This window comes from Parasteatoda tepidariorum, chromosome 2 (assembly GCF_043381705.1).
Source record: "Parasteatoda tepidariorum isolate YZ-2023 chromosome 2, CAS_Ptep_4.0, whole genome shotgun sequence".
Lineage (NCBI taxonomy): Eukaryota > Metazoa > Arthropoda > Arachnida > Araneae > Theridiidae > Parasteatoda > Parasteatoda tepidariorum.
The window spans coordinates 16,966,420-16,993,121 of record NC_092205.1 but is presented as its reverse complement, the minus strand read 5'-3'; the positions used below and the strand labels follow the sequence as shown (position 1 = coordinate 16,993,121).

At 30.0% G+C, this 26,702-nt stretch overlaps 2 protein-coding genes and 1 long non-coding RNA gene across 3 annotated transcripts in view; 1 reads left to right on the top strand and 2 right to left on the bottom strand.

Annotated features, from left to right (window-relative positions):
- Nucleotides 1–3,584, bottom strand: part of LOC107442680 (tyrosine 3-monooxygenase-like) — a 41,768-nt gene extending 38,184 nt beyond the window's left edge. The window contains exon 1 of the mRNA XM_043050313.2: nt 3,402–3,584. Within this exon, the coding sequence (XP_042906247.1) occupies nt 3,402–3,452 (51 nt within the window). The 5' untranslated portion in view covers nt 3,453–3,584. The remainder of the gene's footprint in view (nt 1–3,401) is intronic.
- A 953-nt stretch (nt 3,585–4,537) lies between these two features.
- Nucleotides 4,538–19,404, bottom strand: LOC139424946 (uncharacterized). Its single transcript, XR_011636093.1, has 3 exons — nt 19,364–19,404; nt 10,893–10,963; nt 4,538–4,655 (listed from the first exon to the last, which is right to left on the bottom strand). It is a non-coding gene; the product is annotated as an uncharacterized lncRNA (long non-coding RNA).
- Nucleotides 19,405–19,644: 240 nt separating this feature from the next.
- LOC107442775 (sn-1-specific diacylglycerol lipase ABHD11-like) overlaps nt 19,645–26,702 on the top strand; it is a 21,478-nt gene continuing 14,420 nt past the window's right edge. The window contains exons 1-2 of the mRNA XM_043050315.2: nt 19,645–19,972; nt 25,813–25,966. Of these exons, the coding sequence (XP_042906249.1) occupies nt 19,965–19,972; nt 25,813–25,966 (162 nt within the window). The 5' untranslated portion in view covers nt 19,645–19,964. The remainder of the gene's footprint in view (nt 19,973–25,812; nt 25,967–26,702) is intronic.

The following is a 26,702-nucleotide window of genomic DNA, read 5'->3' as shown; positions in this document are numbered from 1 at the left end:
AAATTGATTGCATAAATAGGTACAGATCATATAGATCATAAAATTAAAAATGACTGAATGGAATTTGAATAGATAATTGCTCCAATATTTCATTGAAAGTCGTCAAAAAACCCTAAAGCTACTCATTCATGTTGATAATCTTAAGAAATAATTTATACATTTATTTCCTGATTTTAATTTGTGGTAATTTTTGAATTTCAATAAGAAATTTTAAAAGTTCTTTCTCAGGTTTTTATTTTATATGAAAGGCCTTTATTTTTAGCCATTTCCATTTCTATATCAATACTAATTTTTAAACTTTACTAAAACCTAAACTTTACTATCATATCAAGTTACATAAATATACAGCTGATTTTTCTTAGATTAAATTTATAATATTTGGAATAACCAAGATAATAATTCTGCAGGAATGTGTAGTCCATTGTCTGGTATACTCTTGTCTCTCCGATCATGATGGTGAGCAACTCAAAAATTTGAGAGAAAGAACACTTTATTCCTAGCTAAGCCCGAACCGAGTGTTTTCATATATAATTCAAATGGTGTAATTTAAATCTAAACACTTATATGATCTCGAATTAGCCTACACCACATTCTTGCTCGTTCATATCAAACGAGAATTATTTTGCTCAAACCGATATGTTGGCGCAGGTTTTTTTTCCTAAGAAGTTAACGTTCGTAATTGAGAATTAGTCAGCGAGACTTTGTTGTTAGTGATTTTCTTCGATTTGATTGAATAATTTGTTTGCTCGTCATCAAAACAGGTATGTATCTCTCCAAGTGTGCAAAAAGGATAACTATATTTGATTTTTTTAAATCTGTGTGAACAGTGATTATTATTTAGTGATTTTACCATGAATAATTACTATGAGCTTCCCTTCTGTTAAGCCTTATTTCGAGTTCGTCTTTATGTTCTCTTTGTGATACTCGTATATTTGATTTACAAACTAATTTTATTTTGAAAAATAGTATATGCATAATTCTAAATTAAAGATTTTATTTTTTATTATATCGTAATGATGATTTTACTCACTCTAATGTGTATCTTATCTCACTATGATTACTAATTTACTTTTGTTATTCAATGCAAAAAAAAAAAATGGTGGATACCTTACACCACATAGTGAAATAGAACATTCCTGGTGTAGTGGAACATCACTTTAATATAAAATAGTTGCCACTATTTTTTATTACACTATTTTGATACATGAAAATTTTTGTAGTGTAGTATTACTTACACTGATGTTTTTTTTAAGTAAAGAACTATTGGGTAGAATATACATGCCCGGTATTTTCTACGCCTTTGAATATTATAGTATAAAATTAGTAATAATCAAATAAGCCCATTAAAGTAAATTCTATGTTTCATAAAAATTACTCTATTAAGAAAATGATATTTTTCTCTTGTTCTCAACTAAGTGAGTTTAGTTGCCAACTGCTTTTTTAAAACAAAAATGTGCTGTTTTTTTCTCAGTGATTATAATAGTTCCGACTTTGCCCAAAATCTCTACGTGTTATACTGAACGATGAATGACTTATAAAATTTCAAAATAACCATTCTTAATTACTGGAGTTATGATTTTGGTGAATTAAAAAATCCTCAAAATTGAGTTTAAAAATAGTAAAAAATGCCCTTAATAATTTCTTATGATTAAACAATAATTTTAATTTGAAATATTATTTCTTTCCTAAATTTCATTTGACATATAATTGTATTAAAACATGCATATTAAGAGAATTTAAGAAAAGGTTTTTTGATAAAGTTTAATAAAGTTCATTTGATTTGAAATGAAATAGAAATACATCATTTACTATCAATCATTATCAAATGAGTAGGAAAAGGATTTACAAGGTTAAGCAAAATTAAAAGAAATTGAAAATTTGAGAAAATTGGTAATAATGTAGGAAATTTGTGAAAACAAGATAGTGCTTCTAATAAAATAAAAAAAATAATCGGAAATTAAAAATAATCAGTGATAAATCACATAAACTGCCCTAAAATGAAAGTAAAAGTTCCCAAAGTCTTAGAAAATGCTTTAAGAAATCTAAAACATGCCGTTAGTCTTTACAGAGGTGTTGGGATAAGAACTGCCAGACCTATTTTTGACTATATAAACTTATAAAAATCTAATCGTGATAATTTCTTTCAATATATATATATATATATATATATAAAGGNTATATATATTCAACTACATTTTTTTTTCAAGTTAAACTTACCCTGAGACTAGGAATTGCATTAACAATGACATCGCAAAAGAGTTTTTTTTTTAAAATTGAGCAAAACTATGTCAGGATATCTACCAAAAATAATAAGGAAGTTTGAAAAATTCATATATAAAAAATTGAATTAGTATATACCCATATTTGAGAAAAATGCATTGTCTGAAAGCGATTTAGAAAAAGAAATATTGGGGAGAAAAGTTTCTTGGCAGCTGGTTGGATTCGAAGCAAAAGTCTTCGGGTTGTAGAATGCTCTAAAGACCATAATTGTACACCCAAGTTCAGGATGAGTTAGGAAGCTTTACATAGTTGCTGAAAAATGACACATCTTGACATAAATTCCATTCGTTAAAACGATTTTAAAAGATAGCAAAATAAGCAAAAAGTGAAATTAAAATAAAAGATCTCCTGACTTAGATATTGGGATCATATTTTTCAAATTGCAACCCTTTGTACCATTGAAACGGGAAACTAGTATGTCATGATATGTCAATGCGCTTGGCATTGCATAAGGCTTCCAAATTTGCTTGCACTTGGGCTTGTGACTATGGTGGTTAGAGCATCCTACTACCATGCAAGAGGACCCTGGTTCGAATCCTATCGTCGGCCAACGAACATCGGTCTCTTTCTCTCGACATCACCATTAAGACTAAGCATTTTTCTCAAAAATGAGCATGTGCTGTTTCAGCTTTGAATTCCTGGGGCATTTAAAATCGTCTATTATTTGTTTCGGTGCTATTTTAAAACCTTTTCGCTCCATTTTGAAAATCCCTTTTTTTACAGTGAATGGTATACCGTTATAAAAACAATAAAATATTATGATTTTTCCTCAATTTTACCACACATAAAATAAGGAATAAAGATCCCTATTGTGCTAAAAGAAACATATAAAGATTATTCTAAAAATATTCACCTCGATGTTGCAACTCTTTTTTTTTCGATATATTTTTCGATAAAAGTCTTCTGTCCTGACTGGGTTAAAAACTCAAAATCGTCCGAAAATACAAATGTCATAAAAGCCCGGACTTTATTAATTACATTTTCACAGAAATTAGAAAACAATTATAATGATGATAAACAATTATAATTTTCACCTAATTTTACGACATGTAAAATAATGAATAAAGATACTTATTGTGCTGAAAGAGAAAGCTATAAAGAATATTCTAAAAATAATTTACCTCAATGCTGTAACTCTTGATTGAGACAAGTCTTTTCCTTGGGGCTGCCATGAGTGCGATAAAAAGTGTCTCTTTTGGAATCAGGGGTGGCGAAAATCGTCTCAAAATGTGCGCACGCTCATTGAAGGATCAAGAAAGGGTGGTTTTATCGGGATGAATGTAACTTCTTCCGATTCGACCTTCACTGATTAGTCGAATATTTAAATTCCATTCGTATTCGAAAAGTTATGGTCATAATTATTCAATCAAAATACGCAACTAACAGGAAAACACAATTTATATCTATCTGAGAGTTAATTGCATACATTAGTTGCCTGTATAGATTTCGAAATATGGCATTTTTATTGATGTAATAAAAACGAACATTTCTTCATTTAAAAGGGAAATAATTATGTTCTTGATTATTTTTTTTTTTAATATTTATTTTTACTTTTTAAACCTTTTTCTTATTAACTTTTACGCAGCATGAAATTCTATATTATGTTCTCTTCATGATTTTTTTTAATATTCATATACTATATTTTTTGAAATATTTTTCGTCATATTTATTACATTGTTTTTGTATATTTGTGGTTACCTCCTGCTGAGTTGTTCATTCGTTTTTTTTTTAAATTTATTATTTTATATTCTAATTTTTGTCTCCCCTTTGGCTAGACAAAGGTATTTAAATGTGTTAACGCGTTTTGCACTTTTGCAAATAAAAGTCCAGTAACAAGATAATTATTGATATTTAGATTAATAAAAATTGTAAATGTCCATTGCGCAATAAGAAAGAAATACCCTGCATAACTTTTTATCTAATGATCTGATTTTTACGCACTTAGACTCAATGTTTATGGTTCATAAAGGTGACCTCAAATATACTAATCAGTTAGTACAGACAGTATTTTAAGTTACGAAATCAGACACAAAAACGTACATCCCTTGAATAAACCTTTTTTCCCCAAGGTATTGTTTATTCGTATCCCGACCCGCCCTATTCAAGGGCACACGAGAGTAGAACATACATTCTACATACAAAACATACATTAAACATACATAAAACACAAATAATTACATCAACAACAAGTATAAATGGCTTACAAAATATAAAGTACAATGAAAATTTGGAAGAAAAAAAACGAATGAGAAGTTTACAGAATAATAGAGCATTAGGTATTGGAGGAACAATGCGTTGGGAATATCATCGATTGTATAAGACAATGGCATAAGAAATCAATTCAGTGATCAATGTTGAAAAATTTTGAAACATACCTAAAATGTGAAGAAGAAAATTAATAAGTTTTTCAGCGGTCTGAAAAGACGAAAAAAGTTTTCAAAAGTCAAATGTTTGGGAAATTTCAAAAGTCTGAATAGTCAAAGAATAAAATTTGTAATTCTGAAAAGGTAAAGTTTGTGCTCAATTGCATTTGGAATGTGATTTGAGATTAGATAGGGTTTTCTCCAGGGTATACTGACCCTCAAAATATGGGTGGGGGCTACAATCTATCTCCGCCTACCCAATTTTTGAGTTTACGTTTACCAATGTAAAGCTTCGTAGTCTTTGTAATTTTGAACCCAATCAAGAAGACGAGGGAACTCCTGGGCCAAGTATACGGAGAAAGTTACCTTCGTGGAGGACTTTTTGATGGAATTATCCCTCATTTGCGTTACATGGAGCGAAAGCCCACAGCAAGGGTGCTCAAACCAATGATCCGTCTACCACTGAGGACATTTTACGCCTGCCTAGAAAATATGGTCAAAATAGTTTGGTCAGGAGAGCAAAAGAAAGTTTGGATCCTAAAATATTAATTTTACTTTTTGCATACTTCGCCTTATCTCGAGAACTTAAACGAATTGAGATATTTTTGCGAATAATTATAAAATTCGCTTATCCAACGATAAATCCATACAAGAAAATAGATATTTCAATCTGCATTTATTACTTTATTTATTATTTATTATAATATTTATTATAATATTGTAATATTTAATATGCATTTGTAACAGCAGAAAACATTTTATGACATTTTATGAAAACAACAAAGATATGCAAATTTTTAATTAATTTTTAAGAATGTTTCTTTATCTAGAAAAGTATAAAATTTAAACGTAATCGGTCGAATAGTTCTTAAGAAATCAAATTGTAAATATCTGTTTTTTTTAAAGTGTGGAAGCTTTCTATTTTTCTCTACTAATTACCTCGCTATTTGATGGTAATATTTCTAGCAAAGTTCGCTAATCGCTCTTTACCAAACTGGAGGGCTGTATGAAGTTAAAATTTCCCTTTTCCATGATGATCACGTGTGGTTCTTTTAACCATGGCATTTTCTTCATATACAGCACAAATGTAACGAGCAGTTTCTGCTGTCGTGTGACATAATATTTCATATACTTATTGAATATGTCAGTTCATTTAGAAATAGATCATTTAGTTTTTATGTAGAAAAGATTTGTCAAAAATTTAGGAAGTCTAATTATCATTGAAATATAATGGAGAAAAGCAAAGTTTAATATTTTGAGAGCAATATTATTTCATAATTTACTGAAAATATTCATTATTCTTAAACTTAACGTGCGTACATTTTTCTTACCCTAATTTGTTAAACAACCAGGAATTATCTTGTTTTGGGAATTTAAAGTTAGTCAGATTTGTTTTAATAAACTGCAAAAACAATTATATTAAATCAATTTTCGTTATTTTGTGCTTACAAAGTTCACTGTAAATAGAATGATTGAAAAATTACGCTATAATGTACTTCCAGTCAAGGTGCAAGTATTTCTTACTGTCAGTTCATTATTTACCAAAAAAAAAATGGAAAGCGTACCACAGAAATAGTTGAAAATGCAGATGCAGCCATCATTGGTACTTCAATACAGGAACCCTGATTCAGAAGCAACCATTCATTTCCTAAATCAGTGGTCTCCAACATCCGGGCCATGGACCGGTTCATGTATAAAATGGTACCGGGCCACCCAAGAGACATTGAAATTATTTACTGTGGTGTATTTTTCTCGGATTCTTACGACTTTCAATGGACGAGAGGTTAACCGGTTTCTGAGAGACGCCATCTAAAGCCGCATTAATACCGCGCATGTAATTGTATTTTATTTTGAAGACATTTTTAAGTTTAATGAAATTTTATTTTATTTTATAGCCGTCGTTGAACAGCCGACCCAATTTTGTGCTTACGACAACTAATTTTCAACCACGTAGCCTTGTAATTTTGAACCCAATCCAAAAGACAAAGGAAAGCCTGGATCAAGTATTGGAAGAAATTTGACTTCGTGGACTACTTCTTGATGGAACTTGCCCGCATTTGTGTTGCATTGAGAGGAAGATCACGAGAACCTCCCATGGTTAGCCTGACTGCAAGGGTACTCTAGCCAATGATCCGTCTACCACTGAGGATACTTCACGTCAGCACTATGGTTGGTATGCAAGACGGATGCGGAATTCGTATCGGCCAGCGATCGCTGGGATTCGAACTCAGTTCACGTCATTGGAAGGTGATCGCTCTATCCTTTTAGCCATCGAGGCTCAAGTACAATTAAATTAGAATTGTCAAATCAAAACTATCTAAAATATGAACAATAAACGTCTCTCCACATCCTCAGCGGGACTCGATAAAGTTATCAAACGCTGGTCTCTCCACGGAGATAAAAAAGGTTGGTGTGCACTGCTCTAAACCGTCTGAACACGCTGCTAAAATGGCTCTATAAACAGGTTGGACTATCTAAAAAAGCTGGTCAACGCGTCTTATCTAATGAAAGGAAAGCTACCACGAGATTTCACAGATTCAGTTTTCTAATATAAATTACTTTGAACTCAATTTCTTTGTACTCAATTTCGGAAAAATTCGGTGAGTTTATCGTTAATTTATACGGTCTGCTCCCTTCAAGAAGAAAAAAAACTCGAGTCAGCAATCGTAATGAATTTCATCAATATTAGTCGAGTAAACCGGTGGCCACACTATCAGTTTTCTTCTTTGAGTAAAAAAGTTTCATACCCGTAATTGCAGCGAATTTCAGCTTAATTCTTAGAATTGACGGTAAAATTAAGTATATACAGTATACTAGCTCATGTGTATTCAATAAAACAATATTTCTGTTTTTTAAGTATATTTAATAAAACAGTATACTGGCGCAAGTAAACTGAAGTCAATGTACTGGCTTAAATACTTATTAAATCCGTACTCTTCTAGTAATTAAACAGATTTTAATATTTTAACGCTTTCTTCGTTAATAATTAGTAACGTTTTTAAGGATTTTTTAAATTTAAAATTAGTTTTTGTCCCCAATGAGCATATGTTCTTTTTTCCTAATTTTTGATGGGTATTCTTGTTGTATACTTTAAGAACTATGAGTACGCTCAACCTGCAATATAAAATATTTTAATATATATATATATATATATAAATATATATGCCACTTACTCTAAAANATTATGAATAATCTTGCAACATTAAAAATTAAGTAAGACCTTTCTATACTTAGCCAACTTAATTTTCTGCTTAAATTGTTTCGTTAAATAATTGCGCGATTTTCATAATAAGTTACCAATTTTTATTTACCTGTGTCTTAACAAAACTATTATTTACGCTAAGTTATTAGGAAAAAAAATATTAGAATAAAATATAAATTAATAAAATTAGCACTTTTTATTATTCGAATTCATACACAACTAAAATTATTTCATACTCAAAAATTCAATTAACACTTCATCGAATTAAAAAAATTTTTTTTCCTTAAGTTTGGTTTCAAACAGAGAGCTTTTTCCATGTTGGTTGAACATCCACATGCGATTTCATGTCCCAAGTTCGAATCCAGTTAGTGCAAAAAAAAATTCTTTCACATTTCTTCCACGTTGCTGACACAGAGAGGACACATATTATAAAAATTTAAAAACTAGTAAAGAAAGATCAAGGAAACAAAATGTTTTAACTAATTACAATCGAACAAAAAATACTTATGAATTAATTATTTGTGCTACAACAGACGCATTGAATTCCTAAAAATTTACGTAAAATTAAAGCCTACAAAATGTACAAAATGTTTATAAAACATTTATCAATATTTCTTAAGTATATTCAGAGCGTGACAACCCGTGACCGTGTGACTTCGCTCTTCAATAGATGGCAGCACTTTGCTTCGTTCTACGGTTCTCTTTGATTTGACAAGCAAATCGTTTGAGCCATCAAACAAAGCCCGAACTGAAAAAAACTATTACAAGCAGCAGTCATACATTTTTAAAGAAAAAAAATTACGGGCAGACCATGACTGCTTTACGAGCATATTTTTATTTTACTGTCAATGACCTAAATACTTTTCACCCTTCACTGACCGTAATCTTGCGTTGAAGTTTATTATCGTATGAAAGTTGAAATAGAAGTAGAGAATACTGTTATGCATTTTCTTAAGTATACCATACAGTAGCATTTATCTTAAATGTTTCTTTAACAATGTGTCTTCATTTATATAACAGATTAATAAAAGAAGGAAAACTTCTATTTTAGTTGTTATTATTTCTTAATTTGAACAATTTTATTACAAAGCATTATACTTCAGATTATTATAATTCTTTAAATTTAAACTTTTCAAATATTTTTTTTTCGAATGGCAGGTACTGAACTTTATTTGTTTCGCCTTAGAAGATGCCAGAGTTGTTACTCATTTCGCGTTACCCAGTGGGCACCCGTGAACCAAAGTCACGGAGGCGAGGAACATTGCCCACGCCACACTGCCACAATCCCGTTCATAGGGTGGGCCACATTCACTCATCACACACAACAGAGGACAACACAAGAGAGAGAAACATCCATGCTCAGAGCGGGATTCGAACCCGCGGTCATTGACTTCGCAGTCAGGCGCGCTAACCGCTCTGCCACCTGGCCGGCTTTTCAAATAATTATAATTTCATATTATGTAGTGATTGCTTACTTAAAATGGCCAATCGTTCACTCTACCATGCATATTACAGTTACAGCACCTATAAATGACAGTTTTTGTGCACAAGAAGAAAAAAAGCATTGTTATAAATAAATTTTTAAATGGTCAAAAAAAATGACCAAAGATAAAAGTATATCAGTTATGCTTAAAATGACACTTCGCTTCATGGAACAATCAAGGACACTTTTTTTTCCCGCTAAATGCAAAATTTCATTTCTGCTTGATACATGAGTGCTGATTTGTCCACAGTATTTTACAAGAAACGAAATAGTACAATTGTACACATTTTGTAGTAACAATAGTACAGTAATTACAGCTTTCGTGCACTGAAAGAAATAACGTAATGTTACAAATAAATTTCTAAATGGTAATGCAATTGACCAAGGACAAAATTGTACCAATTATACTTAAAATGACACTTCGCACAAAGTCGATTTTGCTCGACACGTGAGTGCTGATTTGTCCACAGTATTTTGCGAACAGCGTAATCATATGGCTGCCAATATTTTCTTCGCTCTTTAGGTCACTTTCTTCTAGCTGTAGAGTTTATATTTCAGTGTAGTATTCTTTGCTTTGCAAATTTAAATAAAAAGTATTTTCCACGCAAATTATTCAAGAGCTTATAGGAAATATCTCTTTGTTCCTGTTCTCCTGCGGTGAAACTTTTAAAATGTAGGTAAAATTACCAAAATTTCTGAAAGTTTTTGATTTTGATTGTTTACCACTCAATAAGACATTTTGCAGAAACCGTAGTATATAAACCCTAGTGGTTAGTAATCGACGTAATCTGTAATAGACGTGCTACGAATGAAGTTGCAAACTATCAATTAAAATGACATACGTTAAAACTGCACCAATTAAACTTAAAATAACACTTCGCCTCAGGGGTAAAATTTTCCAAGCTGTCAAATATACTTCTCCTTTAGCTAAATACAAAAACTGTTTTTGCTCTACACACGAATATTGATTGGCCCACGGTATTTTTCGAGCAGCAGAATAGACATCGTTAGCTGCTTCTGATATGAAAGCGGCAGAAATTGTCGTAATAACAAACGTAGCCAGTTGATAAATTGTGGAGCAAAACAAAATTACCTTTTGTTGAGAACTACTAATCATGTCCGGGTGAATAATGGCTGAAACACTCAAAGAAATCACTGAAGCATAATAAGAAATACACATAAATACAAGTAAAGATAGTTTCTGGTCGATAGTTTCAACTAATGAAATCAATCTCAGAAATTTTTGGAGGATTACTTTGTAGTTTATAACTATTCCAGATATCAAACTATTTTCGATATTTTCAAATAGCTTCTTAAGTAAATAGCAAATTGTAACATAGTAGAATGTGAAACTACTTAGGCTTAAAGATAATAAAATATTTTGAGCGATTTGAAGTATGACATATATTAATAGTAGTAATTTACTATTGGTTGTATTACCATAAATAAACGGCATATAAAATTGCTCATTAAATATAGTAAACTGTTGTATGAACACCACAGTATAGTACACTATATTTAAGATTGTCCAGCCAATTATGAAAAGTGTAAATTTTGAGCTTACCTTTGTTCGTAATTTTACGCAATAGTTGTTCAGTTTTTTAGCAACGTCTAAGAGATGATGGATTTTTACAACTAAAATAATACGAAACAGAATTAGTACGAATGTTGCAACTCCAATTTCAAGGAATCCATTTGCTAAAGTGTTTTCCAATAAAAATACAATAATTGTAAAAGTGGACATCGCTATCGGTAAAGCGTTTATTAATATTATGACTGCATTCACACATTTTGTTCCTTGTTTACTATGTTTTCTTGAATATTTATCCAATATCAAACTTAAGTGAAAAAGAATTGATATGTATCTTAAAAAATATCTTACTTTGCTAAAAGATGCTTCTTTTCGCGATACCTTCGAACTATGCATTTATGTAAAGTTATAATGTTAAGTGTTATCTTTAATATAAGTATACAAAATTCAATATAAGATTAAGATGACAGTTATCCAAATAGTGGTTATTTTCTTTAAATAATCTTAGAGATTCTTTGCATTTTCTTAATTGCTCAAAAGTCTTATATTTGCAAACTATCTTTTGTTAATTGTTAATAACAAACTGAAACACAACCTTGGCAATGTCTCTTGAAACTGTGTGATAGCTAGTTTAAAGCTTTCAACCCTCTGCTAGTGACGGTTCATTTAATTTTATCTTCAAAATTTCTTATTCTTTCCAGAATTCGGAGTTATTCAAATTGTCTATTGATTAATTTGAACAGAAACACATTCTTTGCAATGTGTCTTGAAACTGTTTGATAGCTAGTTTAAAGCTTTCAACCCTCTGCTAGTGACGGTTTATTTAATTATATCTTCTCAATTTTTTATTCGTATCAGAATTCGGAGCTATTCAAATCGTCTATTGATCAATTCGAGCTGAAACACAATCTTGGCCATGTCTTTAGAAACTGTGTGATAACTAGCTTGAAGCTTTCGATTCTCTGATAGTGACAGTTTAGTTAATTATATTTTAGCAAATTCTTACTGGTTTCAGAATTCGGAGCTATTCAAACCCTCTATTGATTAATTCAAACTGAAACACAATCTTGGTAATGTAACTTGGAAATATGAGACATTGTAGTTTAGCGAATTCACACCTCGATTAACAAATTGTTTCTTCGCAATTCACTCATTCCAGAAGTTTAATCTATTTCAGAGCTATTCTTTTTCATTACAAACTAACACTTTATTCGGCAAAGTCTCTTAAAACTATGAGATAGTTTTGGAAATTCCACCCTCTGTTAATGATATTTAGCAAGTTTTGTCAAAATTTTTGCGATGGAAAAGCTTGCAAATTTGCCAACTCTACAGATTGGCGTATGTAGAGACTGTACCATTCTCCTTCTTGTAATTAAAGGTATTACAAATACAACTCATTATTAAATGTGAAAGATTCAAGTGTCGTACAGCTATATACTTTTTTAACTTTCCTTCCCTAACTTTTTCTACTATTTCGGCATACTAACTTTTATTATCAACTGAAAATATTTATATTACTGATGGCACCTAACAAAATTATGCGTCGAAACAATTTCTTTTCATTTTAACAAATCAAAGAAAATTGCTGCTGAACCCACTGTGGAATTAATCTTATTCCAGTAATAAAGAGTAATACAATTAAAAAGCATTTTTATGAGTGTAAAATTCAACCTTCCATGGCAACTAAATAACTTGTATGTTATTGCACTCAGTACAACACGCAATCAATTTAAATATTTAAAAATAAAAGATTACTATTCTAATCTTCTATCAATATGGTGTATTTCAATACAATTTACATTCATTTCGAAGGCTAAGAAGATAACATTTCATAAAAGTATTATGTATTTGAAAGTGAAATTTATCGATTGATTTTTTTAATCAAACCGTTCCTAAATTTAGTTTATTATAATATTGAAAACATTATTCTGAGAATTTCTCATTATACCTTTTTCTGTTTTAGAACAGATTAGAATTAATCATAAATTATTCATTTTACACAATAATAAAAATGTAAATTGATTGAATTAAACTGATCTGGAGAGATGGGTTTAAATTTTCAATTAATTTTCTCTATAACTCGTGATAAATAAATCCAACTTTTATTTTACTTATCTAGGGAATTCTTCAAACCATAAAAGTTAATTTATATCTAAAAAATTTTGGAAATCAAACTTGACAGCAATCAAATTTGCACGAATATTCCTGTTTCTATTATTTTTCATAGTTAAGTGTTCTATAGTTTCATGCATGTCGTGACATGGGTAATGGGATTTTCATAATTTTTTTTGTAGTAAATTATTTTTTAATGGATGCTTCATAAGTAATCAAAAATTTAGATTTGAATGAATTGTATTTTCAATTTAGACAAATTGACTATAAGTAAAATAACTGAGGCCGTTGTTATTGGTATAATAATAGTAAATGAAGTTTATTTATAAAATATTTTCTATAAAATATTATAATTTTATATGTATTGTAATATTTTCCACTTAAAACTAACTTTTTTTTATTAATCTTTTTGCATTTTTTGTTATTTAACACGTAGCCTCTTTTTTTTTAATAAATTTTCTCAGGTTACGTCACTGCTTAGAAGTGCATGTAATGTAGTACAGCAATGGTATGTGCTATTGCAGATTGAAATGAATGAAAAATTGATTTGTAATAAATAAAAATTATGTACATTTTAAATAAATTTTCACTAATTACTTAAAACTATATAATTTTTTTTAGTTTGCTATCATATTTTTCACTGTCAGTCACCCATGACTTACGCGGGCAAAGCGGAAAATTCAGAGTAAGTCACCGATGCGTTACGCGTTACTCAAACTATTAAGCTCAACATATTCTACACTGTCAGTCACCGATGACTGACGTGCAACTCAAAATATTAAGCTCAACATATTAAGAAAATAAAATACAATTTTTGTTTCATTCTCTTAAGTTGAATAAAAGCAGATTTTTTCCCCCTCAAATATTCAATAATTTTTTTATTTGACACAGTCAGACCCAATCTTTTATTAGATACAGTTTTATTAGATTATCAGTTTTTCATACGGGGTAAAACAAAAAATAATTAATTTGAAAATCAGTATTATTTAACAGTACGCAACATACACAATATTGAAAGGCATATGCCGGCAAAATTGGAAAGAAAAAATGAACTAATTTCCATATTATTAAATCATTATTTTCGATTTGGAAACCCATATATTTCATCAGTAAATAATCAAGTTGAAATGGTTTAAGCATGACGCATCTGGCTCTCGTGCAGAATTTTAATTTAGGGAAACTTTGGTAAAGTGGTGGACACCATTGGAACAGCTAAACAGTGAAGCTAACAAAAGTTGATGAATAAGTTATCTGAAGGTAGATATTTAAATGTAAAAACAAAAAAATATTTTTTAAATCAACAAAAAACTGATTTGGAAATATTTCATTACATTTTCAGTTGCATAAACTGATTCTTACGTTTATATTGAAAAGGAGCATGGATAAATAAAATTGGTCATCAGTAACTTCAAATAAAATCTTTACCAGTAGGAATGTTTTTTACTCGTTATCTCGGTAAATTCTTTTTCTAACTTTTCTGGTTAAATTTCTTTAACCGTCTTTAAATATTAATGATTTTAAAGGTTTTGTATTAATATTTTAAATCTTGTATTTAACACCGAATTTTTAACATTTTTAAATTTTTTACACTGTTTTAAAATTTATCGTCATCTACTTGGACCACTACTCGTTTGTCCCCAAATGTCGACTATTCTGTGATTTAAATCCATGTTTTATTAAGTGTTTATTGCGAATCACCCAACTATTTTGTAATATGTTGCTGGATAGTAATATGTTGATATGTTTTTAATAGAGTCCTTTGACACAGTTTTATTGATTTTTTTCATTTCTATATTTATCTAATTGTTTTGAGCTGTGTTATTAACCCCTTCCTTCTAGCTCCCGTGAAAATGATGGGGTGAGGTTTTGCCCTCTATTTCTCGCTCCCGTAATATTGAAGGGCTGGAGTGCTCAGTAGTAACGCGCCAATAAGAATAAAACTAATTCATTTCTTTTGCCCGGAAAAAAATTATTTCACATTTTACACACCAGACGGCAGTACCAGGATATTTTTAAGGTAATTGTAGATAGTTAGTTTATTTTAAACTAGATGTTAACACTAATCAAATACGTAATACAAACACAAAAGCCAAAAAAATAGGCCCATTTATGAACGTTTTCTTGAAAATTAACCGATCGTTAAGAGGTTAACTGCTGAAAACGCTATATGCAAATTTCATGTAAATTTTGATTGTTAATAAATGGCATGAGGGTACTTCGCCGGGTTCCTCGGCCAGAACTAGCTGGTGTGAGCCTGTGCTTCCTCTCCTGAGGGAGACAGTAGCGGCGAAGAGTCTAAATTTTTCCCGTATACCATAATCCCTGGGAAGGGCAGGATAATCCTATTACTTACCGTCTGGCTAACCACGGGAGATTTTTTTTTTTTTTTTGCTCATTGTATAACGTAAATATGCGTTAGTTTCGCATAAAACGTTTTCAGGGAATGAAATTTATCCCTTGTTTATTGCGTGATCCAGAAGTTACTTTATGTGTGAGGAGTTCAAAATTGCTATACTACAGAGATAGAATCATAACTCAGGAAACTGATAGTTAAAATATTTTCTTATTTCATATACAGTCATTTATGATGCGTTTAAAATACCCTTCGTCTAACAGAAACTACAATAATAAATGCTAATAAAAAATTTAAGTTAATCAAAGGAAAAATTCAATAATAATAGAGTCTATAAGTAGTAGACTTTATTATTAATAGTCTTTAGTATTATCTTTATTATCTTGACTTTATTATTAATAGTAAACTTTATTAGTATCATTCTAAATCCGTCCCAAAATTCTAACAGAAATATTCTTTTTTAGATTTAAAGAAAAAGGAAGATCTAAAAATAAAAGTAAGATTTTATTTGTACAGGCACTCAATAAAATTTCTTGGAACTACTTGTATATCTTGTTGAATATTTGCTTGATAGAAAACGAAATACAATGTTTGCATTGTTTTATATAATTAATACAATACCCGGTCCGTAATAAGTCTCAATTATGTTGGATAACCGGAACTGGTAGGGTTACAAAAAGTACTCTTGCCCGGTATCCGGAAATGGTCGGGTAAACGACTCAATTTTAATCGGGTAACTGGACCCGGCAATATTTTAGGACCCGATATATCTCAATACAAAAACAGGTTTAAAAAATGAAAGACGTTTTGATGAATAAATAATTCAACGATTCCTGGAATTTTTAAGCTGAAAGATTTGATTTTTAGAATATAATTGTCTTATTGATAACTCAACAAAACAATTATTTCTTTAGTATAAAACAATAATTTTTATAATAATATTGTTGAAAAGCAACATAATTAGTGAGTGTTATAAATCTTATTAAAATAAAGTTTCCTAGAAATCAGTAATTGGTGGTAAAGCATGTGGTTAGTAAATAATGATAATATTTTCAATCATTTTTTCGAAATTTATGCAATTGTAGTTTAATAGAAAAATAACAATAAAAAATGCTTTGCTACAAAACAATTTCAATAATATTTCTAAGAAAAAAAAATTAATGTAATATGTAACCCAATTGAATAATGGGTAAAAAAAATATTTTTTTAAAAAAAAAATTATATTTGCGTGAGTATGTATTCATTTGCAAATTTAATCAAATCTTCTAACACGCAGGGGAAGACTTGCAAAACATTGTGTTGTAAATTAACAAGCCTGAAATTTCATTTCAATGATTATTTAAGCTTGTGACATTAATAATTATTATAATTTAAATTTCAAGAACACTCTCATCTCCTTCGTTTTTCATAATTTATTTTTTCACAACCAACTTGGTTCAGAATCAAGCTAACTTACACTCCACTCTTTTTATAAATGAAAATAAAACATAAAATAGATTGAAAAAATGTAATCAAAAGGGAAATTTACAAAACTCAGTTCGTAAAGCATTCTTATGTATTCTATAATGTCACGAAAGTCTGTTAAAAAAAAGGACATGGTTGAAATTTGTAAATGATTTTCAATCGTAATCGATAAGTTTTTTTATATAAAAGTTATCAGTTATCAATTTTAAATTAATAAATGATTCGATCAAGATTAGAAATGAATAATTTGCTTGAAATAGATAAATGTCATTACATTGAGCATGTTAAACTTTAAACTAATATAACAGGTATATTTGATAATGTAGAAACGTCTTTTGCTTCAAAAATTGTAAAGTTTAAAAGCTTTACTTGTTTCATAAGCACAAGACTTATTCTTAAGACTCGCCAGCCCTAAATGAGAACAACAAATAATGTTTGGAATAAATGGGAAATAAAGTGAAGTGGAAAATTCAACTAAAAAAACCACGGTTGCCACAATGATCTGTTTTGTTGTTATCCTTCTAGTTTGAATTTGAGATTGGGCACCTATAAAAAATAGAGCACTCGACACATAATGACTTTTTTAACCAATAGTATTTTTGAAGCAAACGAAGTTTTCTCGCTATCAACTGAATATCTTTCAGCTTCAATTTCTTGCGATTATTCATTTAGTTGGTATAGGGTAATAAATAAACAAATTTTCATTTATAATTTTAATAGATTACTAGCAGATAAACAATTTAAGCTTTAGAAGATATATATATNTATATATATATATATATATTTCTGTGCAATTTTGTATCAGTTTCAGATTAAAAATGGTAAGGAAAAAATATTAGTAACTATTAAAATACTTAAATAAAAGAACTTAAAATCTATATGCGAATATGGAAATTTAATGTATTTGATAAGACGAAAGTACAGATTGCCGCAAGGAGAATGAAATTATTCAAAAATTTACTCTAAAAAGATTAAATGACCGAATTTTGCGAAATTAAATTTTAGAATTTGGATGTAAACATCTTGAACAGTTAGTGTAGAAAACACTACGAAATGCCACCTGGTTCGGCAGAAATACACATCTCTACGACAATAACATATTTAGATGAATAAATCTATAATCACTGACACTTATAGAATGCATGATCATAAAAACTATGCTATGAAACTATATAAAATTCTTTTATTTTTCACTTTCCAGTCACAAGGAAAAAAAGTAAAAATATCAGATAGTATCAATGAAGTTATCAGATACAAATGTATATTGATTTCAGAAGTATTCATAAGTGATTAGGTATGAATCGGAATCACCTTCTTAAACTTGGGATAACAACATTGGTATGTCCGGGATAGCCTGGTTGGTAGGACGCTGGGCTCATGTTTGTGAGATTGTGAGCTCGAATCCTGCCTGCTGAGGAATCCTCATGTATTAAGTGGTGACTGGTGCACGTTAAATCTGTCGAGGTAACGAAGTCCTCCAAGTTCCCATACAAATCAGTACCGCTTGGGGCACTGAATTGGAGATTGATCGCTCCCTGGTTTAGGTTAAAATTACGATCTGTGGATGTATGAATTGAGAATGAATGTGTCCTCCCTGTAAAACGGGCTGTGTAGCGTGTGTGTCTGAAGTCATATACTTTGCCATAGACGGCGCCACTGAGAAACAAGAAACGCATCCTCTGACTGAAAATTGCTAGGACTTTTCCATATCAGGCTTGCAGATATTGGTAAGTGACATTAGTAACAACAACAACAACATTAGTGAGAAAGTTAAGTTGGTTGCCATGAGAATGTCTGTGTGTCCAACCTGTGTTTCGGAAAAAAAGTGACACAGCCAAATTTGTCCCGAAAAGGGGTAAAAAAGGCCAAAAGGTTCGGCTGCGCAGCGTTTGTATAATCAAGTGGGGGTAAAGTGATTATTTATTGAACTAAAAGCTACGTTTGAAATAATATTGCAATTGATGCCAGTTTACTATTGATTTTTTTATTTTTCATGAAATTAGTTAAGCATACAAATTTGTATCAATAACAAGATTGAACAGCGTATGCCAGAATGCATTTTAATTTTATATTTTTTGTATGCATTTCATTTTTGTATCTTCATTTTCTTTCTTTTTAATTTCACTCATTATTCATCAATAGTTCTATTTACGTTATTATGTTTATTTGTGTGGAATTTAAAAATCAAATAAATTAAAAGATATTTGAAGGAGGAAATTTTATCCAATATTGTTCGAATTCTATTTATTCATGAGTTATAAAGGCAACCAATCCAATCGTAAGGTATATTAAAGTTTACATCATTTTATGAAAGTAATTTTAAAAAGCAAAATGCAAAATTTAAATGCAATCGGTCAAATAGTTCTTGAAAAATCCAATTTTAAATATATGACTTTTTTAAAACTCGATCCGCTCTCCTGTGGGAGCGGATCGATTGCTCAGATTGCGTCTACCCCCTATATTTCGAGAGTTAGAAGAAAAAGTACGTTCATTCAGAGAAAGTGCGTATTTATGTCTGATTTTGAAACTTAAAATATGGTCTGCACAGATTATTTAAAATACTTGAGGTACTCACTTGAACTATTGAGTCCTGGTATATGAACACCTGACCATTACATCAAAAGTTATGCAGAATAATTGATTTTCCTTTCAGTTTTTAATGCTCACTCGGCGTCATAACTTCCAACCAGGTTTAATAAAGCAGGTTCGGCCTTGATCGAACAGTAAATCATTAAATTAATCAATTCCAGACGAAAAAAGCTTTTAATAAATCTCTATTTTCTCAATCCATACTCGTCTGAACAAATATTTGTATCCGATGACGAAATTATTTGACGCGTGTGCCAATTAATTTCAGTAAATTATCTTCTGTGTACTATTAACCAGTACAAGGAAATTATCAATTTCTTTTTTCCATCTAAAAGAGCAATAATTTTATTTTTAACCATTAAATGATAATAAATATTGTTCTTTATTTTTCTGTTTATTCTGCTTCTGCACTGCTGCCGTGGCATTTCTTATTTTCATTTCACAAAACTACAACTGTGTTTTCGTAAAAGGAATATACCGAGCGGACATAACTTTTTAATATTAAAAGTATTTGAATTTCAACGAAGATTTATCTTCCATATTTCGTTCTTTAGAGATTGGAAAAAGTTTCATTATCCAAATTTATTATGTCTAAGTAAGAAACTCTATTTTATCTCTTTTCTCATATTAAAAAATTTTTCATGCTCTCTAAACTTACTTCTTTACATACTACTCATATCTATCTACCTATCTATCTATCTATCTATCTATCTATNTATGCATATATATATATATATATATATATATCAATAGTTAGATAGATAGATATAACATGTGTGCCAACAAAGTTGTTGGTTTCAATTTGCTTGCTTCTCTAGGGGCGGTTATTGGTTTGGCTGTTTGCGGCAATTTACAGCCAACCGCTGAAACTGCTCCCGCACTGGGTGCATGGTAATGCCCCCTCACAAAGCTGCCACTTATGGCAGTACATTTTCTTTAATTTATTTGTAGTATTTTTCTCTTTTTACTATTTCCTGTAGCGTTTTTCAAAAGGTGATATTTAGTATGCTATTCCATGTTAATGGTTATTTATATATATATATACATATATATTGCTTGTTTTTCATCTACTTTCTCTACTGCACTTCGATTCCAAAATTCAATTAAATGAAACATGAAAACCGTAATGTGTTTTAACAAGCATTAGGATAATCAATTATAATTTTTTGTCATTCAATGTACACATTTTATGCATCGCAAGACATTTCAATTTAAAGTTTGTATTTTTAACACTTACCTTCTTCATATATCTGAAATAAACATAAATTAAGAGAAGCATAATAAATTCGCTAAACTATTATTGATACCACCGATACTTATTTTATGGTGTAATTAGGTACGACACTGTTGGAAATTCCTTGGAAAAATGGTTCAATAACATTTTATTCAATTGTTATTTCCCCATATTCAAACAAAACAGTCAAATAATCATAAATAAGATGATATTCAAACTGGAATTTGTGAGAAAAAACGGTTATTTACTACTTTCTCCTAATACGATTAAACAATCAGACTTTTATCGCACCAACTACTTCCCACCTAATGATGTCACTTAGTTCCTTGCAGCTGGGCTACACATTATAGCTGAGAGGTCTGATCTGTCAATCTCATGTCCGACAGAACGGGGGTTCGAATCCCAGCGTTGACACCTCAAAATTTCCTCCAATCAATTACACACATGAAGAGTTATCAGTATCCTGCACACCCTAATTTGTGACCTTGGGATATCAAAATACGTTACTCTCATTCACGAACAGCTGGCAGCACCGCAAAACTTCTAAACTATCTGCCATGTCCAGTCTTTTTAACAATTTTGAAGCCATACAAGTTGTAAGCGATTTTAAAACCGTGAAGGTAAAAAATGTTCTATACCGTGAACTTTACGGTTTTTTGGATGAACAGACTGCTACCGATTATTTTACCATAATTTTAGAGAGAGAATTCTAACAGTTTTGTGTTAGTAGGTGATAAACGCTACCCAAGGTACCAATTTGGAACCATATATACCTAAAGTTAAAATTATAATATAGTATTTGTCAGTTATTATACAGTATTTATCCCGGGGCCGCATCCGGCCCTCAAAGCCTTTTTTTGTGGCCCACGAACTAAAATATATTAGTTGTTATTTTTTGAGGACAATTTTCGTAAAAACTTTATATGGGTTTAAAATGCTTTTCTCGTTAATAAAAACCTAATTTCTTCGTTTCTGTGAAATTTAACTTACCAACGGAGCAAAAAATTTTATTTCTCAGGCTTTACATCCAAGAAAATATTTATTCAAATACAAAAATAGTCGCGTTTTTGTGAATATAACTTAGCGTATGTGTATCAGAAATTTTCTCGAAGAAATTCTCCGATTAAACTTTTTGAAACCACTCATTTTGGACGAAAATATTTACACAAACATTTGCAAATTTTGAATTTAAAATGTAATTATCTATTTTCTGGTTTTTGCAGCAGAAAAACCTCCATTTTATCATTGAACATTTTGTGTGCTACTATGTAAGTTTTAATACCAACCTTTTAAAATGTTTTATATCTTAACAATTAGATATCTGTTGCACGTTAATTGTTTAATAAATAGGTGCACATTAAAGTTATTGTAGCCCGAATATTTTTATGTGCGATTAAATATTTTTAAAAATCTACATCTTACTTTAATTTGTAATTCAATATTTTTGTTTTGTGCAACTTGGTAAAAATCTGACAGTAATATTTAATGTTCCTTCAAATATAAAAGCATCCTACATAAAATGTTGATAAAGTTGCGGCCTGCCATCTGATTTTTGTTTTTAATTGTAGCCCCCATCCTCATGTAAGTTGGAAACCCCTGCTCTAAATATTATTTTTTTTATGTACACATTTCTAAATGTCAGTATTCAACCACAAAACAACTTAAAGTCTTCAAATTTAGCATGAAGTTGTAAAATGTAATGAAAGAGGGTCATAGCAATAATGAAAGTAGAAGTAAAGTTAGTACTGTAAAATTAAAACAATATTTTTAATCAATGAGCCAAGTTCTTCAAGAAGCAGTTGTAGAAGTAGGTTGTTTATTTAAAACTTTTTATAGAATTTCTTTAAGAACACAATTGTTAATTTGGGCATTTGGCGATACAACACTTTTAGAATTGAAGGATTTGTTACGTCAAGCGCTCAGGTATCATAATTTTGATCTAGTTGCGCTTCTATGTCATTTTGATTTATGTTGCTAAGTTAACTTTCAAAAAATTCTATGGCTGGCAACAGCATTTTTATTTTTTAAGTTGTTTATTTTTTTTTCTTTTAGAATTCGTTATTTTTTTAGCGAAATGTTTTTTAACCTAACAGAATTCTTTGCCGACTGTTTTCTCTATGAATGAAGAAAATAAAGTAAATATTTAACTGTTGTGAAAAGAATCTTATTTAGTTGTACAAAGTACTTCAGCCAAAATTTGGGAGCCACGTAAGAGAATTATATATATTAGATCAGAAACACATCATTAAAAGGCAGAATGCTTTGGTGTTTTCAAAACAAAGCAAACGTTGCCACCGGCGGAAAAGAAATACAGCCAAAATTTGGGAGCCACGTAAGAGAATTATATATAATAGATGTTTAAATTTAATTATATTATTCACATTGTATTTCTTATAACAATAGACAAAATCAATAAATATCAAATAAATTTCAATGAAACTAATATGAGAACGGCTGGTAAAACAATTATTTAAACAAGCGAAATGTCTCGGTTTCTACTTTCTTAAATAAGATGAACTTCATTGATTATTTAACAAAAAAATAGAATAGATTCCACTACAACTGCGTTGTGTGTACTTGCCATGTAGAAAACAAAAGAAATGTGGTTCTGCAAAAATTTATATTTGCCCCTCGTATATCAGATGTTTTAACTAAAAAAAAAAAAAAAAAAACTTAAAGTGCAATTGCTATTCTAGCCAATCACAAAATCTTAACAAACATATATTTTCTCTTTGCTATTCGACTTGGCTCATTGGATAACCAAATACTTATTTTCCAGGAATAAAACCAAATTATATAGTTAGCAAATACGAGGCAAAGTTGAATAACTAAATATTTAGTTCTGTTAAATAATTAGATATGTATTTAATAATCTCGTGAAGTTTGCATAAAGTATTGGAAAAAAAAATACTAACAGATGATTAAGATGGCACGGTATTATTAAAACAGAGTATTGATAAAACAGAGAATTATTAGTATTAATAAAACAAGGAAATCAGAGCATGGACATAATGAAAGAATAAGAAAAAAAATAATGTTGTTTCGCATAATGCAGCAACAATATTAAACAACGTCGAAAAAATAGTGGTCCTTTTAGATAAATATCTAAATACATTATAAATTCCAAATCAAATGAGGGGTAAAAGTTGATTCAGGGGGATGGTATGTCTGAAATTAATCGTCGTAATTACGTGTTATGAAAAATTTTAAGTGTAATTTAAATCGTTGTATGAATTTTGATTTAATATGCTTAGTAATAACTTATAAAATATCCTACATTAAAAGCATCATTTTACATAGAAATTATTCTTTTTAAAAATAAAATTAATCATTTATGTCTGTTTTCAATAGCTTAAAAGTATATTAAGAAATATAGGTATAGGCACATAAAGAAGTTTCCTAGCAAATCACTGCTACTAACTCATTTTACTTATGTTACACTTCCCTTTTTTAGACATCCGGAAAATCATAAAATACGATATTTATAAATAAAACAATTTCCTTGTTAGACAAAACCATAAAATATTGCTAGTTTAAGATTTTGATATTAGTTTCAATTCCTAAGGAAGTTCTCAAATCATTATAGATAAAACAATTTCTTTTTTAGACAAAACCATGAAATGTTGCTAGTTTAATGTTTTAATATTGGCTTCAACTCATAAAGTAGAGCTCAAACATATTATTATTAAATATTCGACGATAGGAATGCGAGAATTAAATTTATATTCAATGCCAAACATGAAAGTCATAAATATACCGATCGACAGCCATAAATGCACAGATATACATAAAATCATAAATGTGCAGATTCAACTAAAGTTAAACAAAAAACTTAAAAGAAGAGATGGAAACTTATATTTTATTAATAATCTACAAAACTGATATTTCAGGTAGTTTCAAGTAAAAGTTTATAAAAACTATATTCATATTAGCTTTTCACAAGCAGGTAAAAAAAACTAGCGTAATATACTAGTATATGAATAGATTTTTGAATAGAAAAGACAAAGAATTACAGTCAATAGTTATATTTAATGACTGTTTAGTGTCTTAACCATATCTTAAGCATATTGAAGCAATCTTGTTATGTTACAGTTCTTGAATCACATTTAATATTGAAGTTACAGGTAAAACCAATTTTTTTACTCTCAGGAATAAAATTATCATACGTGAGTCCCAAATATGAAGTTCAGTAGTTAAAAACACACATTAAATTTTTTTCGAAAGTTTCGCGTTTTCTCAGAATTACCTATTTATCGTATATCATGGACAAAGGGGAGAAAATAAAAGGCAAACGGATATAAAATTTAAAATGAGCTTGCCTTCTCCTTATGATGCTTCTGTCTAATTACAATGATAATAATAGAAATTTTTCACGATATCTGTAAAGAATAAAATGTGCGAAACTCTTTTTTTTTTCCAAATTTAAGAGACATTAAATTAGTGTTTACATTCTTTCATGGTAGAAGAGAGGAAAGAGAGCACACTTTATTAAAAAAAAAACAATTTTATAATATAGTAAATCGATATCCTTGATTTCAATGAGTAAAAAACTTTTAAGAAGTATTAGCTATAACTGGCGCAGTCATCTTGTGATGCTTATAAAAAGTAAATGCTCATCATTTACTTTCATTTGGAAAAAAAAATAGCAGTTAATTTGGCATTTTCAGAAAATATACACTTTTGAAAATACGTGAATGGGAATTAGGAATGGGAGAAAATCACAAAAACTATCGTGGCGCTACAGTTTTAGAAGGCGAAAACTCCCAGATGTGTAGCAATGGTGCATCACTTTCTCTTCTATAATATGTCTCTGATAATGGATAAGGCTCGAATCCCAGTTGATACGAACTCCGCATCCGGCTTCCACTGACCACAGTACTGACGTGAAATATCCTCATTGGTTGACGGATCATGGGTTAGAGTCCCCTTGCCGTCAGGCTAATCGTGGGAGTTTCTCGTGGTCTTCCTCTCCATGTATCGTAAGTGCGGGTTAGCTCTACCAAAAAGTCTTCCACGAAAGCAAATTTCTCCTTATTCTCGATCCAGGAGTTCCCTTGTTTCCTGGATTGGGTTCAAAATTACAAGGCTACGGAGTTGAACAGTAGTAGTCGTGAGCCCATAAAATTGAGTGGACTGTTCAACGACGGTTATAAAATAAAATAAAATGGATAAGGCTGTAAATACAATATTTTAATTTCCAGTTATAAGCCAGTGAAGCATGCTTACGACATACATGAACCTGATGGTGGTGCAGATTCCTCTTTACCGCCTGTCATCTTTCTTCACGGTGTCATTGCATCAAAAGAAACGTGGAAGGATATGCCCCAACAAGTTGCTAACAAGACAAAGAGAAAAGTAAGTTTTCTGTTATACATTTGTTAGGTAGTATAGAAGTAGCATACTAATAAAAGCGAATGTTAAAACTCACAAAAAATATATATATATGGGTGATTCTCACGAAATATGATAATTCACTGTCCCTTGCTCCAGGATCTAATACTATAATACTAAAAGAACTTTTTTTTTCAAAAAATTAACCAATTGCATTGCTGTTAGCATTTTAAAATGACTTTGCACTAGCATTGACTCTTTCTCTTTTGTATAGTTAAAAAATTTTATTGAACTTCACAATGTCATTTTCCCGGCATGTCCCAAACAATGTTTCCTATAATAACTAGCTTCAAAACTTCCCATAAATTTTTCAATTTCTAATTTTTTTATCTCAACCGGTGTAAGCATTTCTAGAATATACGCAGAGGGTATTATTTACGAAAACTTCGTTTAAAATAATTTTTTCACTCAATAATTTGTTTGTCCCAAGAAAATCTGTCATTTTCCTGGCTACTTTTATTTAGTGGCTTATAACCAAAATAGATAGAGCCAGCAATCAATATCTTATGTTAATAGATTGATTAGATACCCTCCCATATGAACATGTCTTGTTGCATGAATAAAGAACCAATTTTCTGGTTCAAAATCTATTTCAAAAAATTTTTCGAGATGAGTAGGTTTTTGTGTTGTCATTTTCCTGGCTTCTTGAAATCATTAATAACATAAACTACATAGATTTATCTGAGTTATTTTAAGAAAT